This window comes from Onychostruthus taczanowskii, unplaced genomic scaffold (genome assembly GCF_017590055.1).
Source record: "Onychostruthus taczanowskii isolate IOZ18803 unplaced genomic scaffold, ASM1759005v1 scaffold5, whole genome shotgun sequence".
NCBI classification, from domain to species: Eukaryota; Metazoa; Chordata; class Aves; order Passeriformes; family Passeridae; genus Onychostruthus; species Onychostruthus taczanowskii.
Window position 1 is genome coordinate 6,083,360 of NW_024502568.1, and position 23,511 is coordinate 6,106,870.

General features: G+C 42.0%; 1 protein-coding gene across 1 annotated transcript in view; it reads left to right on the top strand.

Moving 5' to 3' along the window:
* The window catches only part of ARMH3 (armadillo like helical domain containing 3), a 121,430-nt gene that overhangs the window by 27,702 nt on the left and 70,217 nt on the right, over positions 1-23,511 (top strand). Inside the window, exons 16-20 of the mRNA XM_041415294.1 lie at positions 4,211-4,269; positions 5,596-5,661; positions 6,742-6,811; positions 8,280-8,340; positions 10,873-10,961. Coding sequence (XP_041271228.1) covers positions 4,211-4,269; positions 5,596-5,661; positions 6,742-6,811; positions 8,280-8,340; positions 10,873-10,961 — 345 coding nt within the window. The remainder of the gene's footprint in view (positions 1-4,210; positions 4,270-5,595; positions 5,662-6,741; positions 6,812-8,279; positions 8,341-10,872; positions 10,962-23,511) is intronic.

The following is a 23,511-nucleotide window of genomic DNA, read 5'->3' on the forward strand; positions in this document are numbered from 1 at the left end:
ATGTAATAATAAATGATAATACCTAATAACCAAGCCTGTCTATGTGCTGTAGGTGCGAGTGTATCTGGTGTCAGAGAGGGGAAGTCTGAGACCAGAGCTGTATTTTTAAGAACACTTGGAAACTGACACAGAGGGCAAAGCTCAGCATTAGAAGGAAATACTTCCTTTGTCCTTTGCTTAAACAAGTAGCTCTGTTATTATAAATAGGGCAGCAGCAACTTAGACTGCAGTGGCAGTAATTTGCTTGAGAAAGTATCTGTCTGTGTTGTGGCCTTTTGTTTCTCCTGTAGTTCTGGGGGGTTAATTTCAGCTTGCTGGAGCTGAAGTATTGCTTAATCTCCTGCTCAGGGTACCCAAGGGTGCTATTTTGCCCAGTGGTTATAAGGGCAGGACCATAGTGTGAACATAACAAGTGATCTTTGCACCGTATTTCAGGCTGTTACCGACTTCCACTGTTAAGTTAGATATAACAGTAGAAATATGAAGATATCTGCAGAGCTATGATACATCAATTACTGAATTTCATGAATGCTTAGCATTCGGTAAGAGAGCAGGCAGTTTCCTTTTATCTGCTAGCTTGCAGTGAAATTGTATTTGGCTGTCTTGCACTTGTTCAGTAAGCAAGCTAGTTGAAGAAAAAGTAATAACTGAAATTAGGGCCAAAAGGAACTTCATGCTCCCCTAATTGGTTTTGTCTGGGACAGAGTTAATTTTCTTCTTAGTATCTGGTATAGTGCTGTGGTTTTGCATTCAGTATGAGAATGATACTGGTAACACACTGATATTTTGGCTCTGGCTAAGTAGTGCTAACCCTGTGTCAAGGACTTTGCAGTGTCTTGTGCTCTGCCAGTGAGGAGGTGCACAAAAAGCAGGGAGGGAGCAGGGCCAGGATAGGTGGCCTGAACTGGCCAAAGGGATATTCCACACCATGGAATGTCATGCCCAGTATATAAACCGCAGGAGTTAGCCAGAAGGAGATGATTGTTGTTTGGGGATGGGATGGGCAGGAGGCAATGAGCAATTGTATCAAGAACCTTATTATGCATCACTTTGTTTCTCTTTGGTTCTGCTACCTAATCTCACTCTGCTGATGATTATTATGATTATCATGATGAGATTTCAGTTATTAAATTGTTCTTATCTCAAACCACATGATTTACCTTTTATTTTTAATTCTTCTCCCCACTGTGGGGAGAGGAGAAGCATTGCAAGTGATTGAGCAGCTGCATGGCACTTAGTTGCTGTCTGGAGTTAAACCACAATTCCTTGGAACCAGGGCAGAATCAGGTTTACCTGTATCTTTTCTCAGAGATTTTGCTGACAGGTTGGATGAAGATACTGTGACAATGGAGCACCATTTTCAGACTATCCATTCCAGTGTTAACTGTCCTTACTGTGAGAAAGCTTCGTGTGCTTCCTAAATTCTTTGCTGTGATTTAAATTAATTACCAGTTATCTTCTCCAAGATAGATATTGAGAATGGATTATTTCTTTTTTCTGTGTGTCATCCCTTATGTATTTGAAGTCTTCTTTAATGTTTCCTCTTGCTTTTGTCTTTTGAACTAAACCACATCAATCTTGGCTCAGTCATTTTAATAGATTGCACACGTGAGGAGGGCTTACCAGCTCTCTAATGTGCTCATTCTCATTTGCTTCTCTCAGGGTCTGTCTTGCTGATCCAAGACTCTGATGGAACAATTTTATATTTTTCAGTTTAACTTCTGCCCTTATTAGTAATATGGAAAGTCTGCACAGGGCCTTGGAAACTACCACACTGCATTAGTTTCAGATAGAATGAAATCTGATAGAAGGGATTCCTTACTAAACAAGCCAGTGAGATATGAATTTATTGTGTTATGAGACAGGAGTTGATGTTTCTTTCTTTACTTTGGTTCTAGTTTATTTAAGGTCTGGAATTTGTGCTGAAAGACCTCCTTCCCACCACAGTAGTTCATGGCAGTGAGCTCCACTGATTGATCATTTAAAAAATGTGCCTCGCAAACCAATACTTACTAATTCTAGTGGGTATATTCCTGACCTATTTTTTTGATTATAGATGAAGAACTGCCTTATTTTTTTTTTCTTTTATAAGATCAAGCATGGAACAGACTGCCCAGGGAAGTGCTTGAGTCACAATCCCTGAAGGTATTTAATTTGGCAGTTAGGGGCATGGTGTGCTGGATTAATGATTGGACTCCATGGTCTTAGAGGTCTGTTCTAGCCTAAATGATTCTATGCTTCTCTGTGACACCAATGTAATAAGAAGAATTAATAATTCTAATTTACTCCTCGTGTCTTGAGACAGGTGGGAACACTTAGAGGGGAAACTGGTTTGTTCCACAACCAGGGCTAGACAGTTGTTTTGGTCCTATCCCAGAGAGCATAATTTAATAGACTGTGTTTGCTACTTCCTTCTCTTGTTATCCTCCCTTGTGTCAGTTAGAGGCAGCTGCCTTGGGAGAAACAAAACCTCTGTGTCATTTTCTCCCATCTGCAAAATAGGTTTCATACTGATATGCCTCCCTGTAGAAAGTGGTCTGCTTTGTTGCTTTAATGAAGGTTTCTGTGAAAGTGTGAAGTGTGTGTGCAAGTAACTGCTTGCATAGCTGCCCCATAGCTCCTGAAAATGGTCTGATGTTCACAAAGACACTGGCAGAGGGCAGAGTCCATGGTGTGAAACAGGAGCCTTTACAGCATGATCCCTGGAGAGAGAAGTGGTAGCAGCACCTACAGAAATGTACAGGGAGGCTTTACAATATAAAAATAACAAGACTCTTGTGTATCAGTTTTATTCTAGGTCATTTCTCCTTCTTGCTGAAGTACAAAACTTCACACTTAAAGGTTTTAGCTGAGGTAAGGAGGTGGGAGAGGCTTTTAACTCTCCCATTCCAAAATTCCTCTTCATCTTAGTGCTGCAAGATGAAACCAGCACACTTCAGGGCACATCTTGTTAGTAAATATCTGTCCCTGAGCAGCATAGAAAAGAAAACAAAACAGGTGTCAAACTAGACAGAACAGCTAGCTAAGCCCATTCTATCTGTTTTTCTAATTACCATATACACACCAGCTAGCAAAGTGTTTGTCAAAGTCACCTGCAAAGAAGGAATTTGGCTGATGCTGTCTTGTGCTTTATATGAAAGTGTGGCTGACTGTTTCAGATAGCCCTCTCCTTTGAGTTTGACTCTAAGGCAGATGTCTGGGGTGGCATGTTTTGCACTCCTGTGCTTTAGAGCAGCTATTGGAAATCTCAGGAATGTGCAATGTGAAGCCTTCTCTGAGTTTAGTTATCAGTGTGTTGTTTTTTGTTGGTTTGTTTTTGTGGGTTTTGGGGATGTGTGGTCCAAGCACATTGTTTTTTAGAATGAAGACTTTAAAATGGGCTTGATTGAACAGTGCCTTCCACAACATGATCTTATCTGGCCCTGCTCTGAGCAAGGATTGAACCAGAGGTTTCTTCTGTCCTGTGTTACTCCATGGCTGTATGTGTCTTGGGGTTTTTTTATATATTCAAGGTTAAAATTGAGAGGAGTTTTAAATAATCCAAATAAAAATTGTATTCTTCTGCCTTAGTCTCTCTGTTTTGCTCCAGCTATCATTCAAGGCAAAAGCTGTTTGAAGTTGTGAGATGAATAAGAAGTTGTGGAACATGAACAGGGTGAAACTCTTGACTTAAAATACTAAGTCTTTGCAGACTCCCTTCTTTCATAGTTTTGCAAAGAGCAAAGTAGGTCGTGTCTCTCAGTATTGGGGTTAAAACTTGGAACTTGGAGCATAATGTCAGCAGTTGTTTTGCTACACAGTGCTGTGCCTCTGTGAAAGCTTTGCTGCTTGTTTCATAACCTACAGCAAAGGTGATGTTTTGCTTTCCACCTTGTCTAAGAGAGGGAACTGTGTGTCTGCTGTGACAGAAGGACAGTATTAAGAATATCTGTGGAAGTAAAACTGAATGAGACAGAATCCCAGCAGATTGTTACAATGCTGTTGGAAGTTCAAACCCGAGTCGTTGCTGTTGGTGCAGACTGGTGACAAGTGAGTGGGATTTAGTGGCCAGGCTGGAGGATGAGTGCTTAATGCTACTAGCTGTTGTGGAGGAGCTAGGACTATGGAGAATCTCCAAGCTGGGCTTTTCTTTTGGTGCAGCAGCTTTCTTGCTCTTCAGCCTTGCTGGGTGTGTGTGGCTCATGGAGGACTTGTTTTCTCTCCTTTGCAGATGAGCACCGGCTGCACAGTGGCAAGCTGTGCCTCATTATCCTGACATGCATAGCAGAGGTAGGTTTCTCATGTGAAGCTGCTCAGCTGATGGTGTGTTACAGGGCTCTATGCCCCTGCCTCCTGTGGGGCAGGAGCTGAATATCCACAGTGGTACTGAGTGGTGAGGTCCTCAGGCATTTACTGTTTGCCAATATACTTGATGCAATACTGCTAAAGTTGACTCGAAACTTGAAAATTGGATCATCTTATTTGAGTTAGCCAGCTTCTGGGGCTGAGGAGAAAAAAGAGTGAACCTAAGCCTTTTCTCTCTAAGCTTTTGAGTGACCCTGTGGTGTGGCTTTTAGGTGAGTAATGTGCTAATGCCTTTCAGCTCTGTGCTGTTCATGGTAAACACGGGCTGTGCCATATCCCTTCTGCCAAAGAAGGATACAAGTCTGAAAGTAAGCCAAGTGTTTGTAGGTCCCTACAAGCAAGACAAGTAGCAAATGTGGTAGTAGGGTGAGAAAGCAGCATCACAGAGTTCTGCCAGCAGCCCTGCCTGAATGTGGCCCTGTCTGATGGGGACTATGTTCTAATGGCTGACTGATGTCCTGAATGGTGGTTGTGTTTGTGTAGCATTCACATCTTGCTTACTTGCAAGTAAAGACCTTTCATCCTTAAAGAATAAAAAGCAGTGAGGGTGATAGCCAGTGTAAGGATTCTGTAATAATGTTTCTTCAGGGTGCAGCCTGAAAATGAATAATCTACATTTAAAATTTTTCTAATTAAATGGCTTTGGTACTTGTTCTTCAGGTGGCTGCATAGATAACACAAGATAAGAAATTCTGTTCCTGCATAACAAGGGCATTCTTTGGTTCTGATATTAAAGAGAGGGTATATTTAGTAGCTGTTCTGGCTGTGCATTATCTGGAGAAGTCTCTTTAATTTAGAGGTGGTCTTGGAATGAGATTTGTTTGAGGAGTGGAACAGCTCATAAACCTATCTGCTAGTAGCTTCTGGAATCAAAATGCCAGAAGAAACTTTTATCCACACAGTCACAGAACTGGTGCTGGAGACCCACCGCTTGTATTATATACCTGGAGCACTTGTTAAACTTGTGACACCATGGTGTCCACAGTCAGAGTTTAAATGAGCTAAGGGGGAGAAAGTTAGAATGAACTACTGCTTGTTTTGTTAGCAATTTATTTTTCTGAAGTGGAATTGGGATCAGGAGGGGTTTACTTTTGTGTGACTGGAAAGATGGGTGGGAAAGAAGAAATGAACAGGTGGCTTTATAGCTTTGTGGTTGTATCTTGGGAGTTTTACACTGAAATGTGATTTGAAAGGCAGCTGTAGGGTGTTGGGCTTTTCATATCTCCTCCCTTTTCTTGCCCTTTTCAATAGGATCAATATGCTAATGCTTTTCTTCATGATGACAACATGAATTTTCGTGTAAACCTACACAGAATGGTGAGTCTTTTCCTCCAGATTGTTTTCTCTTTGGCATGCAAATGCAGAGGATTTGAATATGTATGAAAAATATATGTTGAAAATTGTGTCACAGACATGTAACCTACATTGCTAAGGCATGTGGAACTACTGTCAGAAATGCAGTAGTTGCAGAATGATTTTGAAATTGCTCTCACAATGTCTCCATTCTTCAAAGAACAAAGAGCTCTTTGCCCTGTCAGTGAATTTAGAGGCCTGTCTAGCTGGCGAGGAGCTGTGTATTACAAGGTCTCTGAGGAAATCAGTGGTGGGGAGAATGTTCTGCCTTAATCTCCAGCAAGCATTAGCCCTCATGTGATACATAATAGCCAGCTGGAGTTACACTGAGTGCTCTTATTTGGCTTATTCTGGTGGAGTAATTCACCTTCAGGGAGCAAAGTATTTTTTCCAGAGCTTTTTCCTGTGGTAGAAGTGTCCTTACCTGGCTCATGAAGTTCTGCACTTACAAGTAACTTGAATGGTTATCCTAACTTGATGTATTCTGTCTTTGTGGTACTGGCACAAAGTTCACCTCATCTGACAGTGAAGCAGCACTTGAAAGTCACTCACTGTTCAAGAAAGAAACAAACATTTTACTTTATGGAGACCATACTGCAAGAATGCTAGTCATTACCCCTTAACAACAGAACTGCTATCCAGTTAGCTTTTCTGGTCTGTTACAGTGAACACCAAAGCCATTAACTACTGTACACACTTTTAAGAATGCCAGTCAGACTTCTGGGGTCAGAAGCACATCAGTATGTTAACCAAGGGGGAGGAATTTCTGTGTGATTTGTTTTTGTCTTGGGGTCCCTCCCATCAGTAGAACAGTGCCTTCCAGCTGCACAGCTAGAGAAACAAACCCCCAGTATCAGCATGCTGGAAAGCAGGCACAATTTTGCTCCAGCCATGGTCTTCAGGGTTAGTGTGTATAAGATGGCAGTTGGAGAAAAAGACAAAAGGAAGCCTCTGCCATTGTACTGTTTGCTTGCAAAATACAGTAATACACAGACTGTCACTTGAGGCCTCTGCTGACTTCTTTTCATCTTTGTGTGTTTGAAGCCAATGAGGCATCGGAAGAAAGCAGCAGACAAGAACCTGCCCTGCCGCCCGCTGGTGTGTGCGGTGCTCGGTGAGTGTGGTCAGAGCACCTGTGTGCTTGTGGCTCCTGCAGCATCTCTTGTTGGGCAATAGAAATATGAGATTTGAGGATTTAATGGAGCAGTGGATAGACTTAAAAGGACAGTTACATACTAAAGATGTTTCCAGCAATCCATGCCCATCTTTGTACATGGCTACCTCGCAGACAAATCTGAGATTGCAGCTCTGTAGCAATAAATCCTATATGCATTTACAGAAAGTTTTGCATACACAGTGTGGCCCATTTGAGGTGAGTTTTTAACAGGAGGGAGGGCAGTTGATTAATAAATTCAGTGTTTAGGTGAGTGTGGTAGCAACAAGTACTTTGTAGATGATGTGATGATGGCAGACCTCTGCTTCAAAAAAACATATTTGTGAACATGTTTGCTGGGCATTGAGCCTTTTCTGAGCCAAAAAACAACAGGAATGTTAGTAGCTAGGATTGGTTTTGCCTGTGGATATGGAGGCGTAGTTGAAAGCTTTTCATGCAGCGCATGATTAAGTTGTGACTCTCGTTACTGTGAAGGCCAAAAGCACATGTGGGTTCAGAAAGGGATGGAGCCTGGATCCCTGAATGGCTGTTCAGCCTGATGGTACAGAAGCAGTCTTAGGCTTCAACATTTTCCAATGTGATTGTTGAGGCCAAGACACAACAGCTGCATGAAGAATCTTTCTAGAGATAACAGATCTCGTACATTCTTCACCTGCACTGTTTCTAGTCACTGTTGAATCACACTGCTGGGCTGTTACTGCCCTAGGAGGTGACAGCTCACCATTGTTACCAGGGGCTTGGTATAAGCATTTCATGCTGAAGTTGGGTTGAACACACCCCCACACATGTTCAGTTATCATTGATTAGCTTCTTTCAATTATATTTCTATACTCTTTGCCTCTTATCTTCCTACTGGAAGCCCTTAAATGTTAGACACATACTGCATTTTTCTTTTTTCCCCTAATTAGTCTTAAGCAAAAGCTTAGCCTGTGTTGAGATCAAACTAGCTTTACTTACTTCCTAATTTGTTTTAGGAAAAATAGGTGTTATTTACAATGTCTGTTTAAGTAGCATCTAGGTTGTGCATTGTTTCTGAATAATTTTCTAAAATGTGCTTCTTAATGGAATTTTTCCTTACTGACAGGTCTTGAAATATGAGAGCAATTTTAAACATCAGAATTCATGGTATAGTCTTTATTTGACTAATAGTGGGGGAAACCATATGGGGAAGCAGTGCCTCAAAGCAAATTACAGTATGTACCCTCAGTTTCCAGTAGGTTCTTTTCTAGTTGTAGCAAATGTCTAATGTTCTTTAGAACAAACAAACAAAAAAGTGAAGTCCCTTTCATCTAAGCAGGACTATTGTCTGGTAGAGATAGGTAGGTGGGGCAGTTTGACTTCCTTGTAGTCTACTAAAAGCTAACAGTAGCCAGCTCAATACTTACCTTATAATTTTCTTTTCTGTCAGATTTGATGGTGGAATTCATTGTAACACACATGATGAAAGAATTTCCTATGGATCTCTATGTGTAAGTGTCTGTGGGGTAACTCACTGTGATTTCATTTGAAGTTTGAATTTAGGTAGAATCCTGCTCACAGAGCAATCTTCTGGCTGAAATAACACTTTGTGGCTGGTGGGGAGTGGGATGGCTTTTCATGAACTCTTCCAGTAACTTTTTCTACTTCAAAAATCCTCTGTGTGCCAGAAAATTGAAAGCAATTCAATTTCAGACTGTTTCCCTAATCTACTTGATCTGACACAAAGAGCTTTTCAGTCTAAAAGAAGTTTCGTAACGCGGAGTCATTGCAGCAATCCCCACTTCCCAGAAGATGAATCTTGGTCTAGAAACAGAAAAGATACTTTTGAAAAAGCAAGGATGACTGACACGAGGCCTGGAAGGCAGTGTGGAGAGGGAGGGAGGTGTAGGCAGCAAGGGGTAAAACTCAGCAATGGGCAAAAGGAGACCAGAGGACAGAGCTACTCATGAGCACTCCATGTGTCCCACAGGGGCCTGTCCAAAGCTTTGTACTGCTTTAGCCTGGAGGGCAGGAGTAGGATTTAGACAGTTTATTGGCTTTGCTCTGTTTGTACAGTGCTGAATTTCCCCAAGATGTGAACAGCACTGTGTTCTGGAGCAAAGATAAACACACATAGGATGTTTTCCCTTAAGGTAACTTTTCAGCATATTCTGATTTTGCCCAAATAACCTTGCAATTCGGGTGCCTTTTCAAGGGTTGTACAGCTCAACTGAGTTGGCGAGAATTTTTCTTTTTAAATTACAATTGCAGAACTAATTGTAGATAGGTGCAATGCTCTGGAGTTTCACAAGAAGGGTGTGAAATGCTTGGACTCAAAAGCAACATCACGTCTAGAAACCCCATAACACTAGAAATAATGAGCAGTAGCAACCATCAGTGGACCAGTGTATCCATTTATTTTGGCATGTTTGTGCAGTCCTTTCACTCTGCTCCTGTCTGAAACCATCCCATGGCAGACACAGTTATTGCAGACAAAGTGGGTGTTTTGAATGCACAAGTAGTGTTGTACTTCTCTGCAGTACATTTAAGAGGTGACAATATGAAGCTGCACAAGGCTGGGCATGTTAATATTTAAAAGAGAAATCCAGGTTCCTTAGACTAAGAGTACTTTTTGTCCATTATTTGTATTATGAATCCTCAGCACAAAACTTTTAAAAACCAGAGACACCCCACCAGCATGGATAACTTCATAACTTGACTTACAGCCAAGCAGATATAGAGGTAAAAAGGTGCTGGGCATTGTCCAGTACCAGTAACATCAGAAGTAGGAGGTTTCTTCCCACAGATATTGTTGTTCCTGATCTGAGGACAGCTGTCTATCCTAGCTGGTTTGCTTCCTTTTCTTGGTTGAATTTATGAGAATCCAATTTGAAATGCAGCACTTAATGTCATGCTCAGTGATTATAAATAGTTTTACCTTTATTCAAAGTTAGTTTCAGTTCCTGCCTTATTGTGGTATTTTTGGGATTATCTATGGGTCTGAAAAGAATAATGCATAACTTCTGCATATTTTTTTTGCTACAGCCTTGTTTTAAAGCCTTGTCTTGAACTTTTCACCTGATTTTTGAATAAATTCCATGCAAATTTTTAGAATTTAATTTCTCCATGTTTATCTGATGTGCAGTGTCTGTCATCAATGTCTTTTCAGAAAGATGTGGGTTTTAATGAGATAGTGTGTTTTTGAGAAGTAGGGATTTGGGGGGAAAGGGATTTATTCTTTTTGTTGTCTTTCTTCTATTTTTTCTACATGTCAATAGATAAAATAGCTTGGCCTGACAAATTCAAATTTGTATATATGTTTTGTCTTGTCTGTAATGAACAGTTAGAGAATTTACTCACTGTGCTGTATTTTTAGTCTGGATGTTATTTGTGAAGAATGTTTGTGCACCTAAGAGTATGGATGAACATTAGATGCTATAGAGACCTGCAGGATTTGGAGACTTGACACATGCACTGCTTGTATGCTGGGGGATTCCAGAGGTTGTATGTGTATTCCATGAACATTCCAAAGCTCACACTTAAGGAGACTGGAAAATTTGATTTTTTAATGTAATTAAACCATACACCTTAATCAAACTAAAAATCCTGCAGTTTTTCTGACACCCTCATTTCCTTCAGCCTCATCACCGGGGCCAGAGAAATGGAGAAGCTCCATTGTGTCCAAATTTTACAGCAGCTTGCAGTATCTCACTGCAAGTTAAGTAACTCATTTTGTAGAGTTTATGAGGCCCTTAGGGTAGCAAAGAGTGAAAAGTATTTATTGAACAGCAAACATGCATTTGTGGTCAGTCCTATCCTGTTGAGTATAAACTGGCATGCAGGTCCCTTTTTTTATTTGGTCATATTCTTTTTTTTTGTGAGTGTTCATTCCCCTTAGGAGGCAAAAGTCACAACTCCCATATTCCTCTGATTGTCTTTGAATTTGGCTATTTCCCTGCTGCTGATTTCAGCGATATTTCCAGGCTTGCTGTAGAATTGTGGGAAGATGCAATGTCATTAATCCTTTGCCCTCTCTTTTCCAGACGGTGCATTCAGATTGTGCACAAGCTGCTGTGCTACCAGAAGAAATGCAGAGTGAGGCTTCATTACACTTGGAGGGAGCTCTGGTCAGGTACTTGGCCTCTGCAGAGACAGTCAAAGAGGAAAAACCCACAGTGATGGTTGTTTTGTGGCCGTGACTGCTTGTTCCATTGCTGCAGGGATGAAAAGCAAGCAGCAGTTCTGTTAAAGCATCTTTATGTTGCTTCTTAGTTGTTACATGCAAATTGCCTCCTTTGGAAAGCCAGTTCGTTATCATAATGGTAGCTAATTTACTTCCTTGTCTTCCATGCTCACTGTGGTATCCAAATGTCTTTGTTTTTCTGTTCCATTACCTGAGTCTCTCTTTACCTGATTGGAGAAAATGGAGTAATGTTTTAAGGAGTAGTATTTCTCTCTCTGATAGTTGTGAGTGGAAAGGAGGTAGGCTCTTGGGTAAAGGGAGATGGGCCTTGCTTTTCCTTTTACTGCAAGAGATGCTTACACATAGAATAGGGTATGTGGCTCCTAAAGGGAGCAGCCTTGAAATGTCAGTGTGAGGGGAGAGAGGCTTTTAACTCTGACCTTTGAGTCGATGGTAGATGGCCTGGTTCATGCCACTTGCATCCTGAGATAGATAAATAAGTATTGTGGAGTTTGCCATAATCTAGTGGACAGCTTTGTAGGACTCTGATGTGCTGCAGTCATTGTGTGGGAGGTCTGGCCAGGGGAGTCGCAGAATGGATGACGAGACCTATCAGCGTCTTTGGTGGGTATGGTTTGTGCTTCAGTTCTTACCTAGCCAGTGAAGTAGCTCAGCCAGGAATGTACAGTTAATCCCCTTGTTGGTGTGGCTTAAACAAGAGCTTTATGAAAATTCAAGGGAACATGGCCCTAATTGTGTATTCCTGGAGCTGTGCTTGGGACCTAGGATCAGTGATTTGCCTGGTGTAATGCAAGTCCCATCAGAAATTTGAAAGGGGCAGATTTGATCAGTGGTTTGTGAAGCTGTTCTCAGTTGACACTGAGTACTTCCCTTCAGTAGCCTTGCCCAGCTGAGATGTAGGTACTGAGAAGTGAACCAACAACCTGAGTCATTTTTAGTTACTGAATTTTCACCTTGTGTGATGTGTGGCCCATTCAGACTTTCTAAATTATTCCTGCAGAAGGTGAAGTGGGTGCCACTAATTAAGGGATTAGCAGTTCCTTTTCTGTTGTTTTCCTCAGAACAGAGCCCCTAGAGGCATGGCTGTAGTGTAGTGCCAGTTCAGGAGATGAGTGTGTACAACGTGGATGTCTGTTTTGAATGGAAATTGCATCTGACACTGTGTGTGATATCTTCTCAGCAGTTACAGTGAATCAGAGCAATTTCTGTTTGGCCAGGGTGGAATTTTCTGCTTTTCTACACACTGGCAGAATGGAAGTTTGAAATACAGCACCTTTTCCTTGAAAATATTGTTCCGTAGTTCAGGGAGCACACTTGTAGGCATCTTTAGATCCTTAACTTTCCCTGTTTTAGGGAAGGAGAAAAAATTAACATACTCACTACACACTGAGATTCAGCATCTTGGGATATTCTTGTTAGCTGTCTCTAATTTAGCTGGTGTGTATATAGACCTTTGGAAACATAAAGTGCCTTAGAAATATAAAGTACTGCACATGCTTTGAAAGCAAAGCAGTAATATAAAACACTTGGGTTGGTCAGGTTTCTGTGAAGGAACTGAAGCATTGGCACACCTGATGTAGCTGAAGAGCTCCATGCTTACAATAGATTTTTGTGTATTTTAGGTGATCCTCTCCTGGGAGTAAACTACTGTAGAATGTTTCAAAATTATTATTTTTTTTAATAGGATGTTGAGGTGAACAGAGAGAGATTCTTCTGCAGCTGCTTAAGTGGTTTATACAGGCTGGAAGACCCAGGGTGAAATGATGCATACACCTGCAAAAGGGCGGGTCCTGGCTGCCCCAGGTGTGCTTCTAGAATGCTATATAAGTTACAGAGTAAATGCTAATTGCTAGCCCTGTCTTGAGATCTGTGTCATACTTAGCTCTGACCCTGTCAAGGTTGCTCTTTGATTACCCAGAATGCTGCTGCCTTTGATGTGAAAGAATGTCTCTTTCTGTGGTCTTGATCTATGTGACAGACAATTCCAAACCAGAGCACAGTATTTCTGAATTAATTTCTGTCCTTCATATGACCATCAGGCTTTTGTTTTGGATTGAAGAGTTAGTTATCACTGCTGGATGAACAGCCAAGAGGGAGCAGCTATTCACCTAAGGTCTGAGATGCCAGGTTGCCCCATCAGGTGTGCTTTACAGAAGGTCTTCAATCCCACACTTGTCTTCTGGAATGACAAAGTGTGTGATGACTTGAGCAGTGCCCGTGTGATGCAGTGTGGATAATAGCAGTGGAGGCCCCCCAACAGAGCTGAGTGGAGCAAAGAAGGTGGAGGGAATTTGTGTAAGGAAGTATTGAAAGAAAGGGAGGGAGTTCTACCTGGCACATAAAAGGAGGAGAGTTTTTTCAGGCAGAAAATTGAGTGGGAGAAGAAGACAAAGAGAGTACTGGGGGCAGGTAGTCGGTGTAGGGTGCGGGGGAGCGGAGATAAAGGCTGTAGGGTGGAAGCAGTAGCAGTGTATGGAGCCTTCTGTTCACTTGCCAGTTCTAATGTTAGCTAATCTCTAATTAAGGAAAGCCACTTGGGTGTCGTCTGATGGATTGATGCTCTTCCTTTGTGGATGCTTTGTCTTGAGTATGGAAGGCCAGCAGCACTTTGAGAGTTGCTGCATTTACTCTGTTTGATTTTAATTTGCAGTGATGGCAGGGAAAAGCATTGGAGCCAGGTGCTTTGGCATCTCTCAGGACACCTATCATGCTGTTTATGCAGTCTGTAATACTTTATGCTTTTTTTGGATGTGCCACTATTTGGCACATTGTTTCCATATGATCTTATTTCTGTTGAACTTTCTTCTGCAACATCTGAGCTTAAAGAAGAGCAATATTGTTACAGTCTTTGGATGTGATCCAGCCTGAGCTTCTCTGTTAGAATAATTTCTTCACATTAAATTAAGGGACCAGGGCAATGGCACTCAAAGCAGTATAAATCTCTGGCTGTGCTCGCCAGATGACCAAGGATGTTTAGGTGACAGAGAAAGATGCAGGGATTTGAGAGCTGGAAACAGGATTGACAGAAAGAAAATTCTGTGGGTGGCAACAGTAGTGTGTAGAAGCTAGTTCTAGCTAAAAGCAGTGTGAAAATAAATATCAGATCACTAGTGGAGCTAAATTCTGGAACATCTTAAAAAGAGGGCTGGAGGGTGAAAAGCAGCTGTAATCTGATTAACCTATGAAAGTGATTACCAAAGGCAGTTACTAGGTGGACCAGGCATTCAGATCGAGAAATGTCTGTTGATCTTGCTTCTTTTTTAGTAGCCCTTTTCAGCAGTCTGTTCACTTCTGTTCCACCACTGATTAGTGTGCAGCTCTTCCCTTCCAGTGCTAAAGAAAATCTTCAGGTTTTTCACCACTGACAATGTACCATTGCTGGTACTAGCCTGGAAATTTGGCCAAGGTCAGAAACTCTTAAGTGGATATGACTCTGTTGATCTGTTTGCTTGCAGACATTTTGGCCATCTGGAAGTCTCCTGGACTGTTATGCCAGGTACCTTATTCTTTTTAAACACTGATTAATTGAATGTCAAATGTAAGGTACTTCCTAGAGCAAATTAGGAAACTTGGGAGCAGCCAGTTCACTGGTCTCAGAAACAGGCTGTTATGCCCAATGTTCTTGGGCTGGTTTGTACAGAGCTTGAGTGATGGACAGTGCTATATGTGTTGTTGTTGTTGTCAAGCATGTATGAGCTATGCCAGAAGAGTTTTCATGAGTCATTTAAGCTTTTTATATAAAAAAGACCTCATTTTTTCAACTCCTCCCACTTCAAAATTAGCAATGCTTGAGCAATTCACGCTGAGCTTAGGGGGTGCAGGTAACTTCTTTGCAGTTGCTATGGTTTGCTTTAAGCACAAGCTGTGTTTAAAGAAACAGAAAAGCAATACTAATAAAGACTGCTAATAGCAAGAGTAGATCCTAAAAAAATTTGAATTATAATAATAATGGTGAAATAGCTATTTATTGTGGTAGTTGAATGCAAAGTAGGATTAACAGTGGGTATTGCCATTAGTAAGTGTTGAGGATCAATTTTCAAATTGTTTTAACATAAGGCTGTAGTTCCATATCTTGTAGCTTAATTAATTTGGTAGATTTGGAGAATGCACTGTTAAAATAAGGATGCTTCAAATATGTAGCACCATCAAGAAGTTAATTTTTCTCCTTTTTCATTTTAAGGTTATCAAAGCAGACTTCTACAATGCTACTAGGCAAAATACTTTTTTCCTTTTTTCTACACTCTTCAGATCTTTTTGTCAGGTTCTGTATTTATAACAAGGGTAGTACTGCATTCAAAATTTTTTTGGATGCATACTAAAAATATGAAAGGTTCCTTTGTGGAAGATTTTAAAATAAAGAAGCAATTTTTTGTGGTGGAGAATCTCCCCCCAACTTTCAGTATATATAATACTGCCCTTATGCATTGCATATTTAAAATGGTTTAATCACTTTGCTTTATTATTTTTGTGACCTAAATGTTGATTACTGAGAATGTGTTAGCTATGTCATTTCTGGTTCTACAGCTGTTGATCAGGTCTGCTTCAACCCTCTGATTTTTGTTGCTGAACAGACTGGAAGTCAGGTGATGTTGTGTCTTCCCTTCATCTGTAATCCAGCTGTCACTGTCACTTTCTGCAGCAGCTATCTGCCAAGGGAAGCTTATCATCTTGCAGCTCTTGTGGAGGCAGGATTCACACACTGGTGTACCAGACAGTCGAGTTCACTGGCAAAGTTCCTGGTCACTAGGTGCCATGAGAGTATGGAAGACCATAGAGCTGCTTGGCCAGTTAGCAAATGACTTGGTTTCTCACACAAACCAAAGGCTGTAACTGCTGTGGGCCATGGAATACATACTGGAGTTTGCAGCCCTTAGGGGGTCCTGGTTTCTTTATTACAGGAGTGTTGGTGTTTGTGGTATGTGGTACTGTGTTGGCCCAAGCTGGGTTCAGGAGTGCAATTGTTGATCCTGTTATCTGTATCACAGTGTGATGTATCTATCATACTGAAGGAATTCAGGAAAGGATTGAAATTGAAAGATGGATTTATAAAATAATTTTTGTTTATAGTTGTGGTGTGTGTTGTGGGTTGATATTCATTGATTTATTTAATTTGTACTCCTGGCAGAACTCCATGTTACCCCAAAGAAAACCCCAGTCCCATCTTACAAAGCTCAGTTACAGGGAGCAAGATGGGAAGGTCAGAAGGAAGACTGCAAATGTCTGCTTGTAGTATTCTGCTGTTATTCTCAACTGGTGGGACAATGTCATGCTCACCTATCCACATTACCTCCTTCAACCAAAGCTAGAATATTTTCATGGGAACACTCCAGCCACTTAGTGAAATACCCTGGTGTTAAACTCTTAAAGAAGATAGTGTAAGAAGTGCAGAAACTCAGTGGCTTTCTTGTAAAGGAGGATGTTCTAAATTCCCTGCATGGGTCATTTTTAGGAAAAGCCATCTGGTTTTACTTAATTCTAGTTTATCTTTACTTTATGTTAGCATATTTTGATACTGATGATAAAGAGTTTGACCCTGATAGCTAGTGAACAGAAAAAGAATAATGTAAGATTTGTGGCTGTTACTGATCACCAGGTGTGATGAGAGTGGGAATTTCTCGACATAGCCTTGCTCAGATAAGCACAAATGGACTTTAGTAATTTGCATGGATGAAGTCTGGCAACCTTTTGGTCATCCTGCCTCAGCCTGGCAGATCTCATCCAGATATGTTGCTCTGTTGTGTTTTAAATAAAGCTAGCAAATGCTGGAGAACTTGATTGTGGATCACTAACAGTTTGCAGATCATAGTGACCTAGTGGAGATGGTGTGATAATTTCTCCTGGGAAATGGTGCCATCGATGATAGAAGTGTTACAGTCAGCTGTTCAAAGGTGTTCATCTGCACGGAGGGATTGCAGCTCTCAATGCAGTAATTTATCCCATGCCCCTTTTTGTCTTCAAGCAGCATCACTCCTGGGTTCCTTACCTTGCAGTCTTTCCATGTTCTCACACAATATTTCTTCTCTTTCTCCAGATTCTCCACCTTTTCAGTTTTAAAACCTGAGGCAAAAATATGCAACGTTAACTCCCAAGACTACTGTTTAGCAGTGTGAACCTGCACTATCAGACAAAACAGAAGTGGGCTCAATACTACCCTTTCCTCTAAAGAGGGATGAAGCTTGTGGGTGTGGTTTTTTAAAAAAAATATTTAGTTTTAAAATAAAAAGAAGAATTGTTCATCAGAGCTTTAGCTGAAGTTGGAAAATTTGTGTTATTGCTTGCTGGATTGCCATCTAGCAGCATTGCTCTGGCATCAGCAATCAGCATTTCCATTAAGCTTGCAATTTCACACTGTTGGCTCCATTTAGGTGGGAACAGTGAGTACCAGGGATGGGGGCTGTATAAAGAGAGTAAAGGCTTGGAAGTGAAGTCGCCTGCTCGACTAATCCTGGGAGCGATGGCTTGTGCCAGCATGTGCTCCAGCCCTCTGGCAGGCTGTTGATTCTCATTAAGAAAGCAGCCTGCTTTCATGGATGTACTCTTGAGAGCGAGTCATGGGGAAAAGAGAGGACAGCTGTAGGGTGCTGGTGATGGGGAGGGAGCCTGCCAGTTGCCAGCTGCTTTTCGCCACAGAGCTGTGGTGGCTGGGAGGAGGAACTCGGCAGTGCCTGCGGCAGCAAGAGGCAGGGTAGAGGAGTGTCCAGGCAGGTGATTGTTACAGCAGGGAGCAGGGTGAAGGAGCTGGAACATGTTGGCTCCTGATGTTGACAGAGCTTTTATTGCTTCCCCTGCTCCCCTGAGAGGGGACTGCAGCATTGATGCAAGAGTCTTGTGTTCTAATGCTGTGGCTGATTGACAGGAAGCTGCAAGTGCTGTCCCTGAGTAATTGTTTCACTTGTCCAAGGGTGCTGGGATAGTTTGTGCCTCAGGGAGTTCTGGTGTGTTAGTTTGTAATAGCAATGTAACTATTTCTCTGACAGGATTCGTATTCCTACAACTCTATCTGGAAAATACCTCTGTTGGTTCTTTCCTGTCAAACCCAATCTGTAAATTCTCATCTCCTGCTGAGTTTGTTTTGATCATTGTTCTTCTGAGTGCCTGCCAAAGCTGAATGTGGCCAGATCTGCGTCCTCTTAACACTTAGGTCATCTCAGAATGTCATATTTGAGCCTTTTGCTTCCCTAAATCCAAATTGCCTTTCAGGTATAGCATTTTCTAGAGGTGATTACGCTGTTCTGGGGTCTCTTCTCCTCATAGCTGATCAGTGGGCTGTATGGTTATCCTAGCTTAGCCCTTGTGACTTCCAGTCTGGAACAAGAGAGTGGACTGCTTGTGGTTATGGTATTGGCATGTTGTGAGGATCTGCTTTTTTCACATTCTGTGCTGTAATTTCCCTCATGTAAGGGAATCATGCTGAGTTTTGGAATCTGGAAGAACATATTAGAAAGCATTGTTTGGCCTATTGTTTTTCAACAATGTTTGATGTTGACCATTTAGAGACAGAACACTAAGCATAGGTGGACCTTGGATCTGGCCAGGTACAGCCAGGGCTCGTGGTGTTGCTCTGTTTATACTTCCAGTGCTGTTGCGGACAGAATGCTTCTGTTGTCTCTTGTATGTTGGAAGAACTGAAACACAGAAGGACCAGTGCTGCTTCATGGAGAATCTAATCCACTCTATTCTCAGTTGCAGCCTTAGTTGCGCTAGGCCTTAACCAAATCTGGCTTACCTTGTGCTACAGTGAGTAATGTGGACCTTGCCTTGGGAGTATCTACATGTGAACAGGATGGCTGCAGGAGGTGGTTACTGTGCACTTGTAGGCAGATGACTTCTCTGCAGCATGGAAGCATTGCCCAGATGTCATGATCAGCTGCCTTCTAGTGATAGATGGGTGGGGATCCTTCTAAGGGGGTTGTGATTTGAGACACTGGAAGGGGGACACTGAATACACTGTTGGTTCAATGGTAACTTCTGGAGGGAATGGGAAAATCACTGTTCTTCCCCGTGTGCCCTGAAAGTTGAAGGGTAGAAAATTGGAGAATTTTAGTAGAGCACTGGATCCTATTAATGGATGTTGTACTGCAGCTGAGGAGCCCTCACATCTCTCTCTGCCTTGCTCCTTTCTTAAGGGCCATTATACGCACCATTAGAAGATCCTTGACCTGTAAGTGCAGCAGATTCAGTGACAGAGGCATTTGTACTGTGCTCAACCCATCCAGCTCTCATTGATGAGTGTTACAGGGCTTTTCTCTTTTGCTCCACTGTGCAATAACACATCAGAGCCTTCTGATGCTCCTGGCAGAGTCTGTGCTACGTTCTGACTTGCCCAGGGGATAATACTACTACTTTGTTCCCCCCTTTTCTCTTGGCCTATCTCCATGGTCCTGCATTACAGGTGATCCAAACAGAGAGCACTGAGACACTAAATTAAAAAAAAAAAAACAACTTTGTGTGAAGCCAGATTCACCTGGGGCTGAATATACTTCTGTTTGAAACAAGGCTTACAGGGAGAGAAGGTAAGTCTGCTATGTGAATAGGAGTAGGGGAAGGAGGCAGTGAAGGGCAACTGTAACAGGAATTACCTCCTTCCTGGTAGAAGAAAAGGAGGAGATGGTGGCTGCCCACAGTCTTCTCACTGAGGACCGGCTTGAGGGAGGGCAGCAAATAACTGAGCACGTGTACTGCTGTTCCTTGGCAGACAGAATGGCTACAGAAGCTGATAAGGGAAAGTGTCTTCAAAAGTAGCTGTGCAGCAGAAGAGCTAAGAGGTTCTTCCACTGCAGTCATTTCAGTTTAAAAAGTAGGGAGGATATCCGTGATGTCACTTTTCATCCTTTCGCTATAATAATCCTTTGGAGAGAAAATTGTCCAAGAGCCAACCTGCTATATACCACTTTTCACATACAGCCTGTCACATGGCTCTGTGTCCACTCAGCATGCTTGTCTGCTTGGGTTTGAGGCTCTAAACATAGGTGTCCAAAGCTGTGTTCTCTTCTTGTTGATTTAAGAAGCATAGCCAATATACTCAGCTCAGGTCACCTGAACATACTGGTGGCTGTTTGTTTAGTTACAGCCTTCTCCCTTTATTACTAAAGAAGTCCTAGTGACACTGTTGTATTGTGAAATTATGGATGTTCCAAGACTCACCACAGTGGCTGTTTCAGGTCCTGCTAATGAATGCCAAGAACAGATATCTTTAGGGAGGACAAAAAGGCTGTAGAGGGTACTGCAAAAATGGTGCTGTTTTCCAGTTAATGTTGAAATGGATCTCATACCCAAACCATCCATTGCTGTTAAATCCTGGAGCATAATTTGGGCTAAGGTGGCTGAACCCAGGGAACACATTTGTGTCTGCCTGTGCAGCTGGGAGACTGAATTGCTCCTCTGCTGGGGGAAAAAAAAAAAGATAATTTCCTGGCTAGAGAGGGCAGTCTGCAGGTGGGGTGTGAGAGGCGAACAGTTGATTGCAGCAGGGAAAATGTGACACATCTGGTTTGGCTTCAGATTGTTTAGGAATCGTAGCATCAGTGCTCTGTTGGAGCTCAAGGGCAGAGGGGTGTTCAGTCAGTTGGACTTTCCTCTAAAGGTTTATTTTGTGTGTGTAATTGTTGCTGAAGGGCACTTGGCATATGAAGCCAGATCTAAAAGTTGCTAGTTCTGAAAACTTCAGGGCATAGCTGTCCTAATTTTCTGTACAGGGTCTGCCTTACAAACTACAGAGACATGGCAAAGGGATTTAAAGGTTCCATGGTATTTGTGGTCCTTAGAGGCACTTGAGTAGAGGCTGCTGTAGAATGTGCTGCTGTGGAAAAAGATTGTTTGCTCTTTTAATGTTGATGTAGTGTATATCCCAGTTAGGAACACTGCAACTTTTTTAGGAATATGTGGTTTCCTGGCAGATAAATTTTTCAGTGCAGGGCACACAGTGACTGTAGACCTCTGATGGGTTAGTTCTTCTGACCAGGCTCTGAGCCCACACTCAGTTTCTTCTTCGTGTGAAGCATGTCCCTCTCCTTCCTAGTTCTTAAGGAAGGAACAGCACAGATAGTTTTGAGTGGGCTATGATTCAGTGCAATTCAGGTATAAATACTGATTTCAAGCAGAGCTAATCTTTTGTCTTCTTTCTAACTGAAGCAGGAAAATTAAACATACATTCGTCACAATGGCTGAAACAAATGTAGAAGAGAGAAAGTTCTCCTTCAAGTGTTGTCACCAATAGAGAGCAGTACAAGTGCTTCAGGGTGGTCCATGAGAAGTGCTGAAGTGGGCAGTTGTAGAGTGCTTGTCCTTGCCATTTGGTGGGTGCTTGTGCTCTGGACAAATACACTTGTTCTTTTAAAAATGGTTTCTCCTCCCCACGGACAGCTGTCATAGTCACTGTTTTTGGATGGTTGGTGGTGGCTTCTTGTCACGCTATGCCATGACCGGCTGACAAAGGCCATTCAGCAGGGCTCTTGTGGGAGGGTAAGAGGCAAAAAAATGAACATGAGGCTTCTTCACAACTTGTCATAGGAAATCCAGAGCTCTGCTACTTTGCTTCCACAAACCCCAGCTGCTGGTAATTGAACAGCAGCACCTGGTCATGAGCTGTGGCCCTGTGGACTTTGTGGCTGGGAAGGAGGTAAAATCAAGCTTGTAATTATGAGATGGAGAAATGGCCCATGAGCTGCTGTGACAGAGATGCAGGGCAGCTGTCTGCAGTCCAAGGCGCTGACTGCAGGAGACTTTTTTGCTGTGGAGGTTTGGTTACCTTGGCAACCTGGTTTTAGCTGGATCTTTGCTCTGGTGGAGAGCCCATCTGTACCTGCTACTTTGTTTTGAAACGTTTGTTTTGCAGGAAAAGAACTGACAGGGATATTTTCAGAGCTGTGTTAGTGTGGAATCCAGGCTCTGCTTTTGGTCCCAGGAGTTTGTGTGATGATGGGGTGATGATGGTATGGAGAGTTATGTGGCTGGATTGAAAAGGTGTTAATCTATCTGCTTCATGAGGTGAGCTGCTGACATGGAAGGGAGAAATGCTATTGCTGATGGTTAGTCCTGGAGTAGCTCTGAAAGATACATCACTTGCATGTCTGGAGTTTGCAGGGAATTTTGTTCATTCTTGGTTTTCAGTTCAGCATCAGGCACCTGCTGGAGGATTAGACAGAAGTAGCTTCTGCCTGTGATGAGTAAATACCCACTGTGGGGCTGCAGGCTTCCCTTTGGGTGTGCATGTGTAAACTTGTGATACTCATGGTGAACTTCTAGTATTGTGGAGTAGAGGTTGCAGGACTGCATTCAGAATCTGACAGTTTTGTTTAATTCAAGATCTGACCAGTGTGTTTGCATGGTTTTGCTGTAGGTATTTTGATTTTACCTTTTGTCATTACTTTGTAATCTTGAAAGGGGTGAGTATCTAAATTCTACCCATACCTCATTGCTGTTCCCTGTGCTTTATCTCTTCCTGTTTCATAGCCTGTAGCTTGGGCTGAATGGTCTTTTCTGCATTCACTGTGGAGTTCTCCCAAACCACAGTTTATTTTCTCACCAGTTACTGGATAGAGTGTGACACATGTGTAATGGTGGGGGGAAAAATGGATTAACAAGTTCTACTTGTGCCTGTAAGAAATAGGAGCAATGCGTGGTATTGTTCTGTTGGATGAAGTTACTAATTAGTAGATAATTAAGAACCTTTTAAAAAGGGGTGTACAGTGTTCCAGCATTGACTTTTCAGGACATCTTAATTCAGATGTTTTAAGTCTTGAAATGTGTTGACTTCAGAGCAGAGAGTACATGAAGAACCTCTTCTAGTCAGGCATCAGCTTTCACTCCTGAACAGCTATAATGCAGAAGAAACTAGTTTTCTGAAAATTTCAACAGCTAGGAAACAAAAAGGATAAGAAACTTTACATTTTATTCAAGTGCATGAAATGCAGTTGTTTATTGTAAAGTCTGTTTGATTAAAGCATTTTTAGCCAACCTTTTTGTTAATTACCACTGTTACTAACTGATACTGGGTGGTTACAGCAGCAGCTTTTGTTGTTTTATTATTTAAGACAAGTGTGAACCAGATCTGTAATCTTTACGGCACAGCCCCAGATAACTGACACAATAAAGTACTACATCCTTCTTTTTACCATTGCAGCAGCATTGACACAGAGCTACAGAAAAGCTGTGCTGGGGGGGTTTTCTTACCTTTTTTATTTTTTATAACTGCGGGTATCAACAAGAGTGACAGTTTGGGGCTGACTGTGCATACATCGTGTTGGTGATACATGAAGCAGAAACGAGACAGTTAGATTCTCCAACCCCAAAGCTCACTCCAGGATCCAGCAGATAGAAAAATCTTGAACTGCCTGAGTTAACAAGAGATATACCTTGAGCCTGAGTAGATTTGATTGGGAAGTCAGTGAAGGAGAATAAATGTGGGAAGGCAAAATAGCTGTCACTTACCTGTTTGGCGTGGTATTTTAGTAACAAAAAGCACCGCCAAACCCTACAT